This window comes from Ptychodera flava, chromosome 16 (assembly GCF_041260155.1).
Source record: "Ptychodera flava strain L36383 chromosome 16, AS_Pfla_20210202, whole genome shotgun sequence".
Taxonomy (NCBI): domain Eukaryota; kingdom Metazoa; phylum Hemichordata; class Enteropneusta; family Ptychoderidae; genus Ptychodera; species Ptychodera flava.
Window position 1 is genome coordinate 18,287,767 of NC_091943.1, and position 15,330 is coordinate 18,303,096.

Below are 15,330 nucleotides of genomic sequence, written 5' to 3' on the forward strand. Positions count from 1 at the left end.
AAGCGACTGACTCAAGAGTCTAGCCATTGGAACACTGTCAACTGGTAGCCTTTAGTAAAATGTTTTCAGGCGAAAGCAACTGACTCAAGAGTCTAGCCATTGGAACACTGTCAACTGGTAGCCTTAAGTAAAATGTTTTCAGGCGAAAGCAACTGACTCAAGAGTCTAGCCATTGGAACACTGTCAACTGGTAGCCTTTAGTAAAATGTTTTCAGGCGAAAGCGACAAACTGAAAGTCTAGATTTATTGAATTGTCAACTGCTACCCTTTAACCCTTTGAGCACCAAAGTAAATTTCTGACGCCTTTATAAAATATATCCTAGTCAATTTGTTTTAAGATTTAGGCAAAAATTTTGATAAAAAACTGTAGCTAGTAAATAAGACTGACCACAGGGGCTCTGTAAGCCATGATCATGGTACAGTGTTAATTACTGTAATGTATGCAGTATGCAGTGCGCCCTCTATTGTGAACCGTTGTTGGATTTTGCCTTGACCTTCACACTGTTGCACACTAAACGTCTTATGAGGTCATCGTGTGGCATGCCAGAGGTTACCGTGGAGTGCACTTTATATACTGAATACATAGTTAACACTTTACCGTCAATCCTGACAAACAGAGCTAGGTACAGGCTGAGAGAAGTAAACAAGGAAAAGGCTGGTACACAACGAAATAGGTTTATATTCTTTATTATCTGTTCATTGGCCATTGACAAGCCCCTGTGGACTGAAATAGCAGATGACAGTCTCTAATGACACTGGGTAGTTTGGTTGGGTAGGTATGACTTATGGTCATTTCTCATAATTCAGAACAGTATTGAAACTAGTCTTTCATTTGTCTCAGTCTTTCATTTGTCTCATTTCAAATTTATTACACATCACTTTCCTTAAATTAAAAATACCGTCAAGGACAGTGTGCTCACATTCGGTTTGAATTGGTAAATTCAAGAAATATTTAAACCAGAAAAACAAGAATGACAAAAGCAAATAAGGTCAGCAACTTAGGTACTGGAGGTCATCTTTAGGAACATGCATATCAACTTCTATAGCAATGGGACAAGCAGATCCTACATACATAAAGCAAATGTCAACAAAAAAATTAGCCAGGGAAGCTTGACAAACAGAAAAGGTGGGAGATTGGGGAAAAAATAAAGAGTGGGAAAAAATGTACAAGGGATCTGGTAAAAAGTAATGCTACCTCATCAATCTTCTAGCCCTTACCCCCTCCTGAATATCAAATGTTCACCCCCTTACATAAGACCAGCTGGCGGGAAATGTATTTACAACCTGGAATTATCCTGGATCCAAATTTCTCATCAGTTCTTGTGTGTCTTACATGCACAAGTTGTAAAAATTGGTTCGCAATGAAAAAATTTACCTCAGCTTTGTTTTCTGGATCAAATTTTACTACAAATTGATATTAAATATGACAAAATTATGTTCAAAGCCTTCAAAACTCTCTCACAACATATCCTGGGTTGGTGTAGGTCATTAAGGTCACGAACTGTTAAAATTACCTAAAATATAAACATTTGGGGGTTTCCCAACACTTTGACCAGAAAATTTATCTAATAACATACCTCGGGACTTCTGTACCAAATTACAAAGCTATCAAACAAGTAATTTTGAGAACAAGTTTTCTTGACCAAAAATGACAAAATTATCTTAAAAATACAACTTTGTATATTTCAAAACAATTTCCACATATCTAACTATTGTCATCCCTGGACATCTGTACACCAAATATAAACGCTGTCCGTCCAGGGGCTTTAAAAAGAAAATATTTTTGAAGATTTTTTGACCAAAAATGACAAAAATTGCCCCAAAACAGTAATATTTCCAATTTTGTCGTAATTTCAACAATTAGAAGGGTAACACCCTTGCAAACATCCAATCAAAATTTGAGAGCAATCAGGCTAGCTGTTTCAGAGAAGAATAAGTTTTACTTAAAATGAGAAAAATAACCCAAAAATTCAGCAAAAATACGAAATTCAAGATATCTTCACAATATTCATAAAACTGATTTTGATCAATCTGAGGAACCTGTATACTAAATATCAAAGCTATCAGATTAGTACTTTTTGAATAAAAAAATTTTTGACCAAAAATTCGGAAAATTGCCCCAAAATTACAAATATGAAAATTTCAATTAAATTTGTATAAAATTGACTGAGGTTATCCTGAGGAACATGTATACCAACTTTCAAAGCAATCAGATGAGTGTTTTCAGAGAAAAACATTTTTGACTAAAAGCTGAAAAAAATACCCCAAAAATAGAAACATGCAAATTTCATCCCAAATATTAAAGACCTAATTAAAAATACCTGAAGGAACCTGCACACCAAGTTTCAACCCAATCTACCAACGGTTACAGAGTTTTAGCAATTTGCAGTGTTTTTTCTTTTTCTCGTCATTTGCATAATTTTGACACTGACACGTTCATTTGAACAAATTCACATCTCCATCCCTAGGTGCACCTGTACACCAAATACTAAGACAGTAGGTGCTGCGGTTTTGGTGTTTTTGATGTGGACAGACATACATACATACTTACATACAGACATGCAAATCGGACGCAAATGAACTGATTCAGCTTATACGATAACCTCACATTGGTATACCAGATGTGAGCTAATAATATGTTTTACAGTTGAGCTGTTGTAATGAGACACTATGTACTAAAATGTATCAATGCCATAAGGCTATGTCATGCAGGTGTGGCTAGAAAATATCCTACAAATGTTTTGAGCAAAACATACCTGCAGGTGCTTTGGTTAAAGCTTGATGATCTGAGTTCGGTTCAATATAATCCAAGACTGTGAGTGGTATTTTCATGATGTGATGACACAAATAAAATTCAGGGATGTACACCAGTGAAAAGAATGTGAGTGACAATATGTACACTATCATTACACTATCATGTACACTATCTATTTGCTTGCCTAAATAACATTAACATGTTTCACAGTCCCTTGCTTTCATTAGTTCTTCATATTTTGCCCTCAGTATTTCCTTTGTTTGTTTTTTCAACATCTTCCTGGTGGTCAGTTTGAATCCCCACATTATGGCAGACTCCATTTCCTGCATATCCTCCCAGGGCACTCTCCTTCTTCCTGCCTTGGTATACCATGGTTTCCAGGCAGTATCCCAGGATCCTTGATACCAGTGAACCTTAAATGATGTAGCTGTCCTGGACTTCACTTGGCCTAGCTGTGGGATTTCATTGTATTCGGGACAATACAATGCCACAAAATCATCAACTTGTATTGATGAGAAATCATCAACTCTGTCAATGTTTCTGTACTGCCTTCCTTGTTTTCCAATAGTTATCTGAGAAAATACAAATTAATTGATTTAAAAAGTGTGAATACTGTTTTCATTTATTTTTTGAGATTACAGGTTCCAGGCAGTGCATCATCTGAGAAAAACTAGTATGCTTCCAGTTAAAATGGCCAAAGGGGTATTTAAAAAGGATTGTAGCTTTTGTTCACATGTGTTGCTATGGAACTTGAAGAGGTCACTTCACATACATACATCCTGAAAAATAGCTTTAACTTAAGTGATACAGTACAATATAAAAAAACTTGGTCAGACTGACTGTGAATAACATTGACATTAAATTTATGTGGTTTATTCTCCACACACAGAACAAATTAAGACACTTTTACACTGACTTTAGCAACCTGCCCAATCAAAAGGCATGCTGGCATTGACTTAATATGCATAAATTTGATGTCAATCATTCTACCATATGAATGTTTGTGTAACTGTTTATTTGGTCTGCGTGTTTGGCAAGTTAGCTAAACTTAAAAAGCTCCATAGGCTGTATCTTTTGGCTATTTTTTCAGAATTTTTGTTTTGTGGTTTTCCCTACACTTTCTGCATTGAATCCCTAAACTGTACATAATTTAATGCCAAGTATTTAGCATATCAACACAACCTATATGAGTATAATCTACATTGTTATTGTTCAAAATTGTATTCAAGTCCGGACTAGAGTTCATTTGTAAACAATAAACAATGATCACTACACACATACAAGCTGTGTTGACAAAAAGAATACTCGAAATGTCAGCAGGACAAACGGATTAGGGTCAAACACGGTAGTTGATATACAGAAGCAGAATACTGAAAAACTTGCCACAAGTTACAGCTTATGTCCCTTTAAGGTTTGATGGCAAAGAAACATGTAATGCAACTGTTTGTTCTACAGCCAATGAGAAAGAAACAAAATAAATTTGTTCTGAATTTGGAGAATAAACCACAGAAATTTATCTCAACTATATTCCGCCTCAGAATTAAGTATTGAGTTTAACAGCAAGTCAAGTGAAGAACGCCATTACTCTTTCATCTAACTGCAGTTCTGCAAAGGCTATATATAATGCGTGAAATTCAAAATTTGGCTCCAGAAAATATACTGCAATGAAATATGTGGAATTCTGTAGATCTCAGAGTCACCACTCCCACTCAAACATACCCCATCAATCTATATGAATGAGTCCTACCAATTTGCTGAGATTATTATTCCTGTTAAACTTGCAACACCCAGAGAGAAAGTTTGACATAGAAGCATGCTTCAATTGCAAGGACGCTTGTTGCCTGCAAGTCATCATAGCTCCTGCCATTTTCCAGAGTCCCAAAGAGTACACAATATGTAATATTATGTAAGAATAACCATAATGAACAACTGTGATATAACAGCAAAGTTTTTGCAACAAACATAACTTGCAGGATTAATGATTTTAATGTGAACATAATGCACCAGGATTTGATAAGTACTAGGTGGACTGCAATGCTTGGGATTGACTATTGAGGCTTCAAATGCTGACAACTCTTGTCCAATTTAAAGGGTCTATGACATCCCTTACAAAGTTTATATTGTTCCCTGTCAGAAACTCAGCCAAGGGACCTAAATACCCAAAAGAATGATTTTACTTGTTGAATGGGGCATGTCATAGACTCTTAAGAATACTTGGCGTACTCCCATTTATTTCTAATATTAGTACAAAATATTAAATTGAAACGTACATGCGTATCATCCTGAATGTGACGTTTGATGACAGCTTCAACTTCCTCTGACACTTGGGGTACAGTATCTCTAGCTTGGCTTCTTTGTTTGCAGAAATCTGCCAACTCCTTTAAGGGCCAGTTTTGTCTTTCCTCTGGAACCTAATCGAATGAAATCGACATAAATTGTTTAGGCCAGTAGTAGTGCCATTCAAGTAGAAACAGTATTATTACCGGTAATAACAAATGACCAGCAGCCAATATAGCTTCACTGTCACAATGACAAACCTACATACCAAAGTTCAAAGCAACGGGACAAGTGGGTGATAATTGAAAACAACTTGTTGACCAAAAAATGAAAACATTTGCCAAACCAAATGCAAATCTTAACATAAATCACTGACAGCAGATGGCAGAGCTAAAAATACTCCAACAAAGTGAAATACACATGAGTAATTAGGGGCTGAAAATGTGTAGAAACTTTCTTGTAAGGACAATGAGCCTCCATTACTGCTCTTCTCTGCATGACAATTTACAGTGCAATTGTGAGACATCAAGAGATAACTATTTCATGAGAACCTATTTAATGGATAACAAAGCCAAGATACAAAAGACAAGATCTGCTGTGCAATATTCTTAAATCCACTTACTTTTTCATAGTCTTTCACATTTTCGAAGAACTTTCTCCATTCCTGAATAGCAGAGTCTGGCAACCTATGTTTGTATCGTTCTGGGATGTCTTTCTTTATGGCATCTACATCCATCTTCTCCAGACAAGGCTGTACCCAATCAGGTATATCTTCCAAGCTAGGAACAGTCTTGAAAAAGAGCGCATACAATATAGATATTTATCAGTAAATACATCAGATGCAACCCTTGTTTGACGTTCAATGAAATCGTCACTGATTTATCATGTATTATATATTTTATCATACCAGTATATTGATGGTGCAAATAAAGCGATCTGATTGGTTGAGACGTGTAAAGAACCATGGTATATTGGCGATATACCATGGCTAGCATACGTGCGAGCTCTCAGTTTGAGCAAAAATCTGTTTTTGATGTTTCACGCCAGAATTAAATATACTGTTATGATATAATAGCAATAAATCACACCCAGCGACGGTATACCACTCAATTTTGACCACTTCGATTCATATATGCACGAGCGATAGCTTGTGCATATATGTTATGAACTGGTCAAAATCTTGAGGTATACTGTCGCTGGGTGTGCTTTATTGCTTAAATATAGAGTGTTTTAAGAGATTCCAACTGAGTCTCCCAATGTATAATTACTGAGAAAGATGGACTAAAGTGGAGATAGTGAAGTGATCACAGTGCTCAAAATTACTGACATTACCTTCAGACAGATTAGACCTTTGCTTTCTTCAAAAAGAAAAGTAGATTCCTGTCGTTTATTCCCAAAATGTACAACAGATACTCGTAACTTTGGTTGAGCAAGTGTGTGCTACTTAATCAAAGGGGTTCCCCCATCATCAACTTCATGAATATATTTATGGGAAAAAGCGCTAAGCTATGCACTTTTATCTTGTGTAAAGAAGGGACCATTTTCCAATGGGTATGGCATTTCATCCATTCATAGTCCCAGTAACGCCAGGGTATGTGCTCTTGTGTGTGAGCAAACGAACAAGGCAATACACGTTGGGAAATGGTCCTGTAATATCACGTGATGAATGTGCCAAGCTTGGCTTTTTTTCCCATGAATCAATATCCATGAAGTTGATGAAGCCCTAGAATACAACTTCTGCTACAATTTTTAGCCATTTTCGTTAAAAATTGGGCATGTTATAAATAGTCTCTTGAATAACATACCCCATAGCTAGCACATATTTAAAAATCAGCCTTGGTTAAAGTCTCCTTTAAAGTGTAACTATGGACTTTGAGAAATCACAGCAATGAAATTTCATAGTTTGTCAGTAAAATACATACATGTATATTGTATGTTTCAATTCGAGCACCTGACTCATTTCATATTTTCATCTAATATATCTGTTTTCCCTTGCAACAACAGGATCAACTACTGTGGCAGCGTTACAGTGTGGCCGATCGTGCATTGCCATTGAAAATAACACCTACAAATACGACAATCTTGTCACAAGGCTGTTATTAACCTTCAACACAAACAATTTCAACGATTCAGAAGACACTGCTTCATAATTGCTTTGAAAGGTACTGTATTAGCTGACTATCTATTTATGTGATGTCCATCTTGTGCACAAACTAGAGCAGAAAGGCAGGGACTTCAATTTTACTCTTTATGATCCATAAGGGAACATAGGTTCAAAAAGTTTAGTGTCCTTTTAGTACATACATTATGTATATTGTAACTTGCTGTGTAATAGATATCAGATCAATCCTACAACAGATTACAAGTGTAGTGGTGTTGTTCCAAGTGAGAATGGGGTAAATTTATGTAAAGATTATATTACCCCTTTCACCACCATGGTTTGTCCCACATCCATTGTTTTCTATGGTAAAGTTGGACCTGTATACAGGGAACTGGGGGTGAAAGGGTTAAACTTGAAAATGATCTTAAAGTCAAGAACTTGTCTGATAACTACCATGACACTACCATGATCATCTTGTAGGTGACTTTAGTTGAGCCTGTTTAGCCGTGATAAAGTTATAGCAACATTGCCTTGATTCTTTTTAAGTGGTAATTTTTAACTTTTTTCCTATTTATTTTCATAATTTTTTTTAAAGGCACAGTAGCTGTAACGTGTGACCCTATCCAAAATATGCAACTAAGGAATACCTGAAACGGTACATGAAGATGCGATTCAAGCCAATTTCTCCAGAATTCAAAAAATGGTGTGACCACCTTATTAGTACTTTGTGCCCTGTGGGCACAAGGTACTAATGTGATGACGCGGCCCAATATGGCCAACATAGTGGGCCGTATGCTGTGGACGCAGGTATCTCAGAAACACTTCAGTAACTTTTTCTGAAATTTGGTCTGGTGGTCACTTGGGCATGTATCTCAAAAGGTCTTTTTTCTTTTTTTGATTGAATCATTTTAAAGTCACTTTTTTAGCTTTTTTCTGAAAACCACTATTTTCACTTTTTCCTCAAAACCACTGATTTGATTATTGTGATGTTTGGCATGGGTGTTCGTATAGTTGAAATACCGTCAGAAATGTTCAAAATTTGGTGATACATGCCTTACATTATTTTTAAACAATATTTTATCCATTTTATTTTATATGTACTTGATTTTGCCTCACTTTTGCTAAAGCTACCGTCTGCGCATGCGCACAACTGTAGGACAAAATCTGAGTTGAAGAATCGAAACGGACGCCATCTTGTTTCTCGGTATGGGCACATTTTTTACGTTGTGAACGTTTCACTGTGTATTTCAATGTGTTCTATAGTTATGAAGTTGACAGTGATGCACTTTTGCAGCTGTCGTGTATTTTTTGGTACGAAAGGCGCCTTTGATCGACTGAAGAATGATGGCCTCCGTAGGCGATAAACACCGGTACTGGCAGGCATATCAGTTCTACTGAGGAAGTAATCCACTGGCCCGTATAGGTCAGGGCTCACTTAGGGGAGAACCACTTGATTTCTGGGGGGGGTATGGAGGATTTCGAGGAAAAAAAATTGTCACCAGGTGAAATTAAAGAAAAAATTAAGCCTCTAATGGCTTGAGAAAAAAATATTCTCATAACGGACAGAAATAAAAAAGGAATTGTCACAATGCTGTTGAAATGAGCAAAATTTTGGAAACTTCATTCTCATGTATTCTTTGCTGGCATGCTGCCAAAGGCACGCAAATGTTTTTACCACAAGTAATTCTTATGTGTTTTTTTCCAGCACTTATGATATAAGCATTCACTACTTTACACCTCGGTGCACTCGATGTTTTCCTTCCCTTTTCTGACCCAAGAAATCATGTTTCAGGATTTCTGTTGCAATATCTCAGTGGTATAGGCAATATCTAGATGGGACTATTTGACTTCTGTAAATCTTGAAAATTTAAAACACAAGATAGGAGTCAATAAACTAGTGTTAAAACCAATACATTATTCTCTCAATATAAATATGTTAGAAAGATTACAAGTTGACAATGAAAATTGAGGAACAACAAATATAATTAAATACAATGTGTGAGCCTTGTTTCTCTGACCACAAAAGATAACATCTCCCCTGAGAACTTAAAAGGAATTGACTGTTTTAAAGAAAAGCAGGTATAGTACTGATCACAGTTGATTTGCCAAAAAAGTGTTCTATAATTTAAAGTTGTATATACAATAGACTTTCCATTTTGTTTGTCATTTGTTGGAATGTAAAATGAATAAATAAAAACATCCTGTGATATGTGAAACACTGGCTTAAATTTGAAAAATTGCACTGCTACTCCATTTGAAAAAAAAATTGATGCAGGTCTGACTGTAGAAATAAAAAAATGCTGTCTCTCTAACAAAGAAAAGTTCCCATACCCACTTCCTGCATACCCCCCCCCGAAATCAAATGGGTCTCCCCTTAATATGCGCATGCGCACATAACAAGTTAGCGTTGTTTCTGTTCAAGGACTTTGAAAAATCAAACCGACGCCATCATGTTTCTCGGTCAGTTGCGAATTTTGACGTTTTAAAGGTTTTAGCGTATATTTGATTGCTGTCATGTATTTTTTGGCACGAAATGCTCCTTCGATAGACTGAAGAATGATGGCCTCCGTACTTGGTACTCCCCAGTACCGGCGAATCCATTGCTTTTAATAGTGAGGCAATCCCACCGGCGGCCCGTACTAATAGCTGGGTGAGAGCGAAGGAATGCTCTGTCCTTCTACCTCCGGCCTCCATGTTATAACAAACTAGCGTCTTTTTATGTTGATGTACTGTCCTTTCGACACAGCGATAACTTTTAGTTTTCGGTTGCTTATTTTGGGTAATTTCGACAGTTGTGCATTGATTTTGACATCGTTTTTGACAACGATCGCTAAAGTGTGTGCTTTTAAAGTTTTATGTTGACCGATTTACTAAGGAAGTACGCGCACTTCCGAATCACGGCATAATCCGACATGGTAATTTGGCATGATCATCAGATCATACACGATCCGAGATTGCACTTTAGCAAGGTCACGATAACTAATGTTGTTTGTTTCACTGTCGTTTAATACTTATATTTCCACTAAAAGACCATTAGAATTTCCTCCTGGCTACTTTGAAATCGTGCACTGGCATGCATGTAGTTGTCAACATCACTATGCTTTAATGTACAGTAGACTCTCGTACTATGAATATATCGACTGTCACTGCATGTGTGCAAATCACTCCATATCATATCAAAAAATGTAGTATTGTGACGTTTGAGCTGCCAGAAGCCAGAATTTACAGTTTACGAGAAAGTTATCTTACATGTAAAACTCAGTTCTACTGTGAACAAAATGCAAGCTATGTCGTATAACTATCGTGAATAGCATAATATTTTGTACCTATCACCGTGTCAGAAAATCAGAAGGAAACAACCAGTCAGACAAACTCTGGTCAGGATGATACTGTCCAATTTTAATATTTGTCTCTCGGCACACCAGATGCTCATGACTGTAAAACAACATTTCCATATAATTGTATATTCAGTTTTTATATTTAGTTTGCTTTTCACCATATTGTATGTCCTTCCCTGCACTAGATAATTCAAAATTAAATATTGTTTTTGGCCTATACATACTTGAGGGGTAAGCTTATTTAGTCTCATACATTAAAGATGCACTGTTGACTACAGAGTCCAAACTTTTTATCATTGTATTGTAGATAGGTGTACACTCCAAATACTAAGTACAAGTGTGGTGAGTGTAACAAGCAAATGTTTTTTAGTCAATGGTTCATATCGAGGTTGTTGATACTTAGAATCCACACTTGAACTTATGCTGGAGCAGTAACCAACCAGTTCAAATAACTTTCATTTATGTCAAAACAATTTGACTTTTTGCCAAATTTCACATTTATGGCAATTAATAAACAGTAAGGAGGTACAAAGGACGTCGGTGCCCCCGGGCCCCATGTAATGTCCTTGCTATGTAACTGTAATTGTATTTTTCAGAATAAAATGTTCATAAAAGGTAACAGTGTTTTCAGTTTTGTTATTCCAGTCAAAATAATATCCATACGTTAAAATTCAAATGCATACAATGAAAGAAGTAACCAAACTGACCAAGCACCTACCCTTCTACATCTGATAAGCATTCAACAGTTTTATTTTAACTTTCACTTACACAGAAAGATAGCCTATCGATAAAAATTAGTTTTCTCTACCTACACAATATTGAAACAGGATTATACCACTTATTTTCAACCAAAATTTATCAAGGAAATTAAAAAAAATATAAAACAAATTTTTTCATAAATCATTAAGGTGCCTCAGTTTTTAGTTACTTTTTTTGCCAAAGACACTCATTTTAGGTAATATGCACCCCGAAAGTGAAAGACTTAAACTTTTGCTCAAACTTTCCTCAGAAACTTTCAACCATTCTCTTACCAAAGCAAGAATAAAAATCCGGGGTCACCGTGCAAACTTTTGTACTAGAGAGACAAATAACTTGCTATTTCTCGATATTTGAAATCCAAAATGGCTGCCATCCCTGTGTTAACTCTATGAGAAATAATAAAATTTTCGATTTTCAAAAAACTAAGATGGTGAAAACTTTTCTTTCGCCAAGAGCTTCAAAATGAGCCCCCACAAGTGGTTGGTCAGAAGAAAATTGATAAAATTTGAAGGCCTGAATTTCTGTCCCCGAGGTGCGTTCTATCTTAACTAGAGACCAGTGTTTTCAACATGACATGTGAAGGATCTGGTGTCACCAGAATCTACACCCTAGACTTCGGCCGTAGTCTGTTTTTTTCGCCTCAAAACACCTGACAAGAAGCACATGAAGTCAGCATGACAAAATACAAAAATTACCCCTACCTTGGCTTCAATCAGTTGTTTTCGCCTGAAAACACCTGACTAAAATCACCTGAAGTTGGCATGACAGAATATAAAAATTACACCTACCTTGGCTTCAGTCAGTTGTTTTCGCCTGAAAACACCTGACTAAAATCACCTGAAGTTGGCATGACAGAATATAAAAATTACACCTACCTTGGCTTCACTCGGTTGTTTTCGCCTGAAAACACCTGACTAAAATCACCTGAAGTTAGCATGACAGAATATAAAAATTACCCCTACCTTGGCTTCAGTCAGTTGTTTTCGCCTGAAAACACCTGACTAAAATCACCTGAAGTTAGCATGACAGAATATAAAAATAACCCTACCTTGGCTTCAGTCAGTTGTTTTCGCCTGAAAACACCTGACTAAAATCACCTGAAGTTAGCATGACAGAATATAAAAATTACTCCTACCTTGGCTTCAGTCAGTTGTCTTCGCCTGAAAACACCTGACTAAAATCACCTGAAGTTAGCATGACAGAATATAAAAATAACCCCTACCTTGGCTTCAGTCAGTTGTTTTCGCCTGAAAACACCTGACTAAAATCACCTGAAGTTAGCATGACAGAATATAAAAATTACCCCTACCTTGGCTTCAGTCAGTTGTTTTCGCCTGAAAACACCTGACTAAAATCACCTGAAGTTAGCATGACAGAATATAAAAATTACCCCTACCTTGGCTTCAGTCAGTTGTTTTCGCCTGAAAACACCTGACTAAAATCACCTGAAGTTAGCATGACAGAATATAAAAATTACTCCTACCTTGGCTTCAGTCAGTTGTCTTCGCCTGAAAACACCTGACTAAAATCACCTGAAGTTAGCATGACAGAATATAAAAATTACTCCTACCTTGGCTTCAGTCAGTTGTTTTCGCCTGAAAACACCTGACTAAAATCACCTGAAGTCAGGTTTTCATGAAAATAATATGCTGGTAAAGTCCAAAATAATGAGTATGATATGAAATAATTAATTTTATAATGGTGAAGGCAGTATTGTGATGCAGTATGCAAAAAAAATATATTTTTCCAAAAAGAAAGCAAGATTTTTTTAAAGTTATTTGTTAATGCAATAAATGGTGATGACTTTTGCAAAATTTCAAGACTCATTTGACAAAAGTAACCTAAACCGCTCAAATTCTCAATTCAAAGTGGGCGAAAATTGATTTTTAATGCCCAGGATCAGAGGAAATAGACATTTGGAATTTAACCCTATAAAAAATGTAATTCTGTAGGATTCCCTTGTTTTCTCATTTTTTTAACCTCTCAAAAGTTGGAAAGGAGTAAATGAGCTAAACCCAAAATAAATGAGCGGCTGTTGCTTGCAAAATCGTATATAAGGTGTTAGGAAGGTAGTGTTTATCTAACACACACAGAGGTTTATACACCTTGCGGTCATCGGCAACAGTAAAATTATTAATTAAATCCAGAACATCTCAATTTAGGAGAAATGTTTACCAAGTCTGGAAAAAACAAGATATATTTGAATTATATTACGAACAATGAATTTAATTGAAGAATACAAAGGAAAAGACAGTACAAAATGACTAACTAGTACCCCAACTAGACAATGGAAGAAGCGTACGGTATCTGTAGCATTGGCACCTATCAAGCTTGTCTATCGAGCAACAAAGTCTACATAGTACCTATAGAACGAACTTTGAACGTCTCGTGTAGTCAATGCTTTGAAGATTCCAATCATTGATTTACACGAACAAAGTAATTGTAATAAAGGTACCGCGAATTAGTTCGCTCAGAATTTTTTTTGCTAATTCTACTCCTCAGTCTTTAATTAGATATGTTCGTAATTAATGAGGTGTGCTTGTTGTGAAAGTGATAAGCTCGAGTAGCTGCTAATGTTCTATTAAGATCTTACCTGTACCTGTTGCAGTTGAAGAGACACAGGAAAGTAGGTCACACGTCATGCAAAAATTTTGAGGAAAATAATTAACAACATGATGGTTAATATTCAAAAACTTCTAGCTGTTGTAGTTGTTGAGTTACATGAGAGTAGATCAAAGGTTATCCAAAATTTTGGAGAGGCAAAATGCTCTCTCACTGGTCGTCATCCAATAAGACCAAAACTCTATCCCTTATAGTTATTGACGAACATGAAAGTAGGTCAAAGGTCATCCAAATAATAATAGAAAATAATTCTTTGCATACTGGTCAAGATGCATGGACGCAGACCAAAGAGAATCATGGGTCACCATACATACATGACAGAAGTTGTGCGATTAGGAACTAGATTAAGACTTGATAATGTGAAAAGAAATACATCAGTCTAAGCCTATACGAAATAATCAGAATGTCAGCGCGCTCCTGTTCAACGTTTTTTCATATATATATATATATATATATATATATATATATATATATATATATATATATATATATATATATATATATATATATAATCTCACATACACATATTAAGTATAGCTAATATTTAGAAGTCATTACCTTGTATGTCGCTTGTTCCTGTGTTGATTCAGCATGAGTGTCATTTGTGTTGCGTCAGACACGAGACGAAATTTTGTTAAAACCCGATCTGCCTGAACTTTATCTGCAAAAGGGATTATCTATTTCTTCAGTTTTTGCCATTTTTGAAGTTGTCCGGTCACGACCGAGGTCATGAGAACTTTCAGATAGACTTATGCCAGTCTTTGAGTTCGCTGAGTCAAATTCAAGTCCCTTTTCAGGCAAAATTCAGGCAGATCGAGCTTTATCAAGTTGCAAGGACGTTATAGCCACAGGTACGTGTCTCGTTGGTTCCCGAAGCCCCTGTATGATACAACCAGACAGAGGTTTGGGCTCAGAGAAGTGACAGCTTAATGACTTTTTAAATTTACGTCACCTGGAGTTGTCGTCCAATCAGAAACAGGGGTTTGGTGGGTCATGATCATTGACTCCCGGAAGACAGGTCGTCGTTTCAGAGGCGGTGGAGTGGCTCGCAGGTCTTCGAAAAATCGCTTTAACGGTAAGATTTTGGGCGTTAGTGTGATTAATGATGGAGTATGTTTATTTGGCCATCGATCGACCCAGTTTATTGGGCTGTCGTGCGGATTTTGGAGCGCAAAACTGTCTGTTGAAATTGTTGGTGAGCATTTATGGCTGCCACAATTGCTCGGGTTCAGTAGTTGTATCATATACGGCTTCGCGAAGCCACGAGCCACGCTCTTGTGGTTATAGCTAGCTATCCTTTCTACCGATTCAGGCAAAACATTTTTTGTATTTTTTAGGGGTCAGGACCAACGTCATAAAGGGCTGTGGCCAATCAGAGGCTGACGTTTTTTCTGTCAAACAATAATTGATTGAATAGGAATTTCCCAGACTCTTCTCCGGGCGCAAGTGTAGCGCCACCGCCCAACAGACAAGCTGGG

At 36.5% G+C, this 15,330-nt stretch overlaps 1 protein-coding gene across 1 annotated transcript; it reads right to left on the reverse strand.

Annotated features, from left to right (window-relative positions):
* Positions 1-671: 671 nt before the first annotated feature.
* Positions 672-6,391, reverse strand: LOC139114187 (nipped-B-like protein A). The gene is made up of 4 exons (XM_070675766.1): positions 6,365-6,391; positions 5,655-5,822; positions 5,026-5,166; positions 672-3,327 (listed from the first exon to the last, which is right to left on the reverse strand). The coding sequence occupies exons 2-4, from the start codon at positions 5,766-5,768 to the stop codon at positions 2,950-2,952; spliced, it is 633 nt and encodes a 210-aa protein (XP_070531867.1). The 5' UTR covers positions 5,769-5,822; positions 6,365-6,391; the 3' UTR covers positions 672-2,949.
* Positions 6,392-15,330: the final 8,939 nt, after the last annotated feature.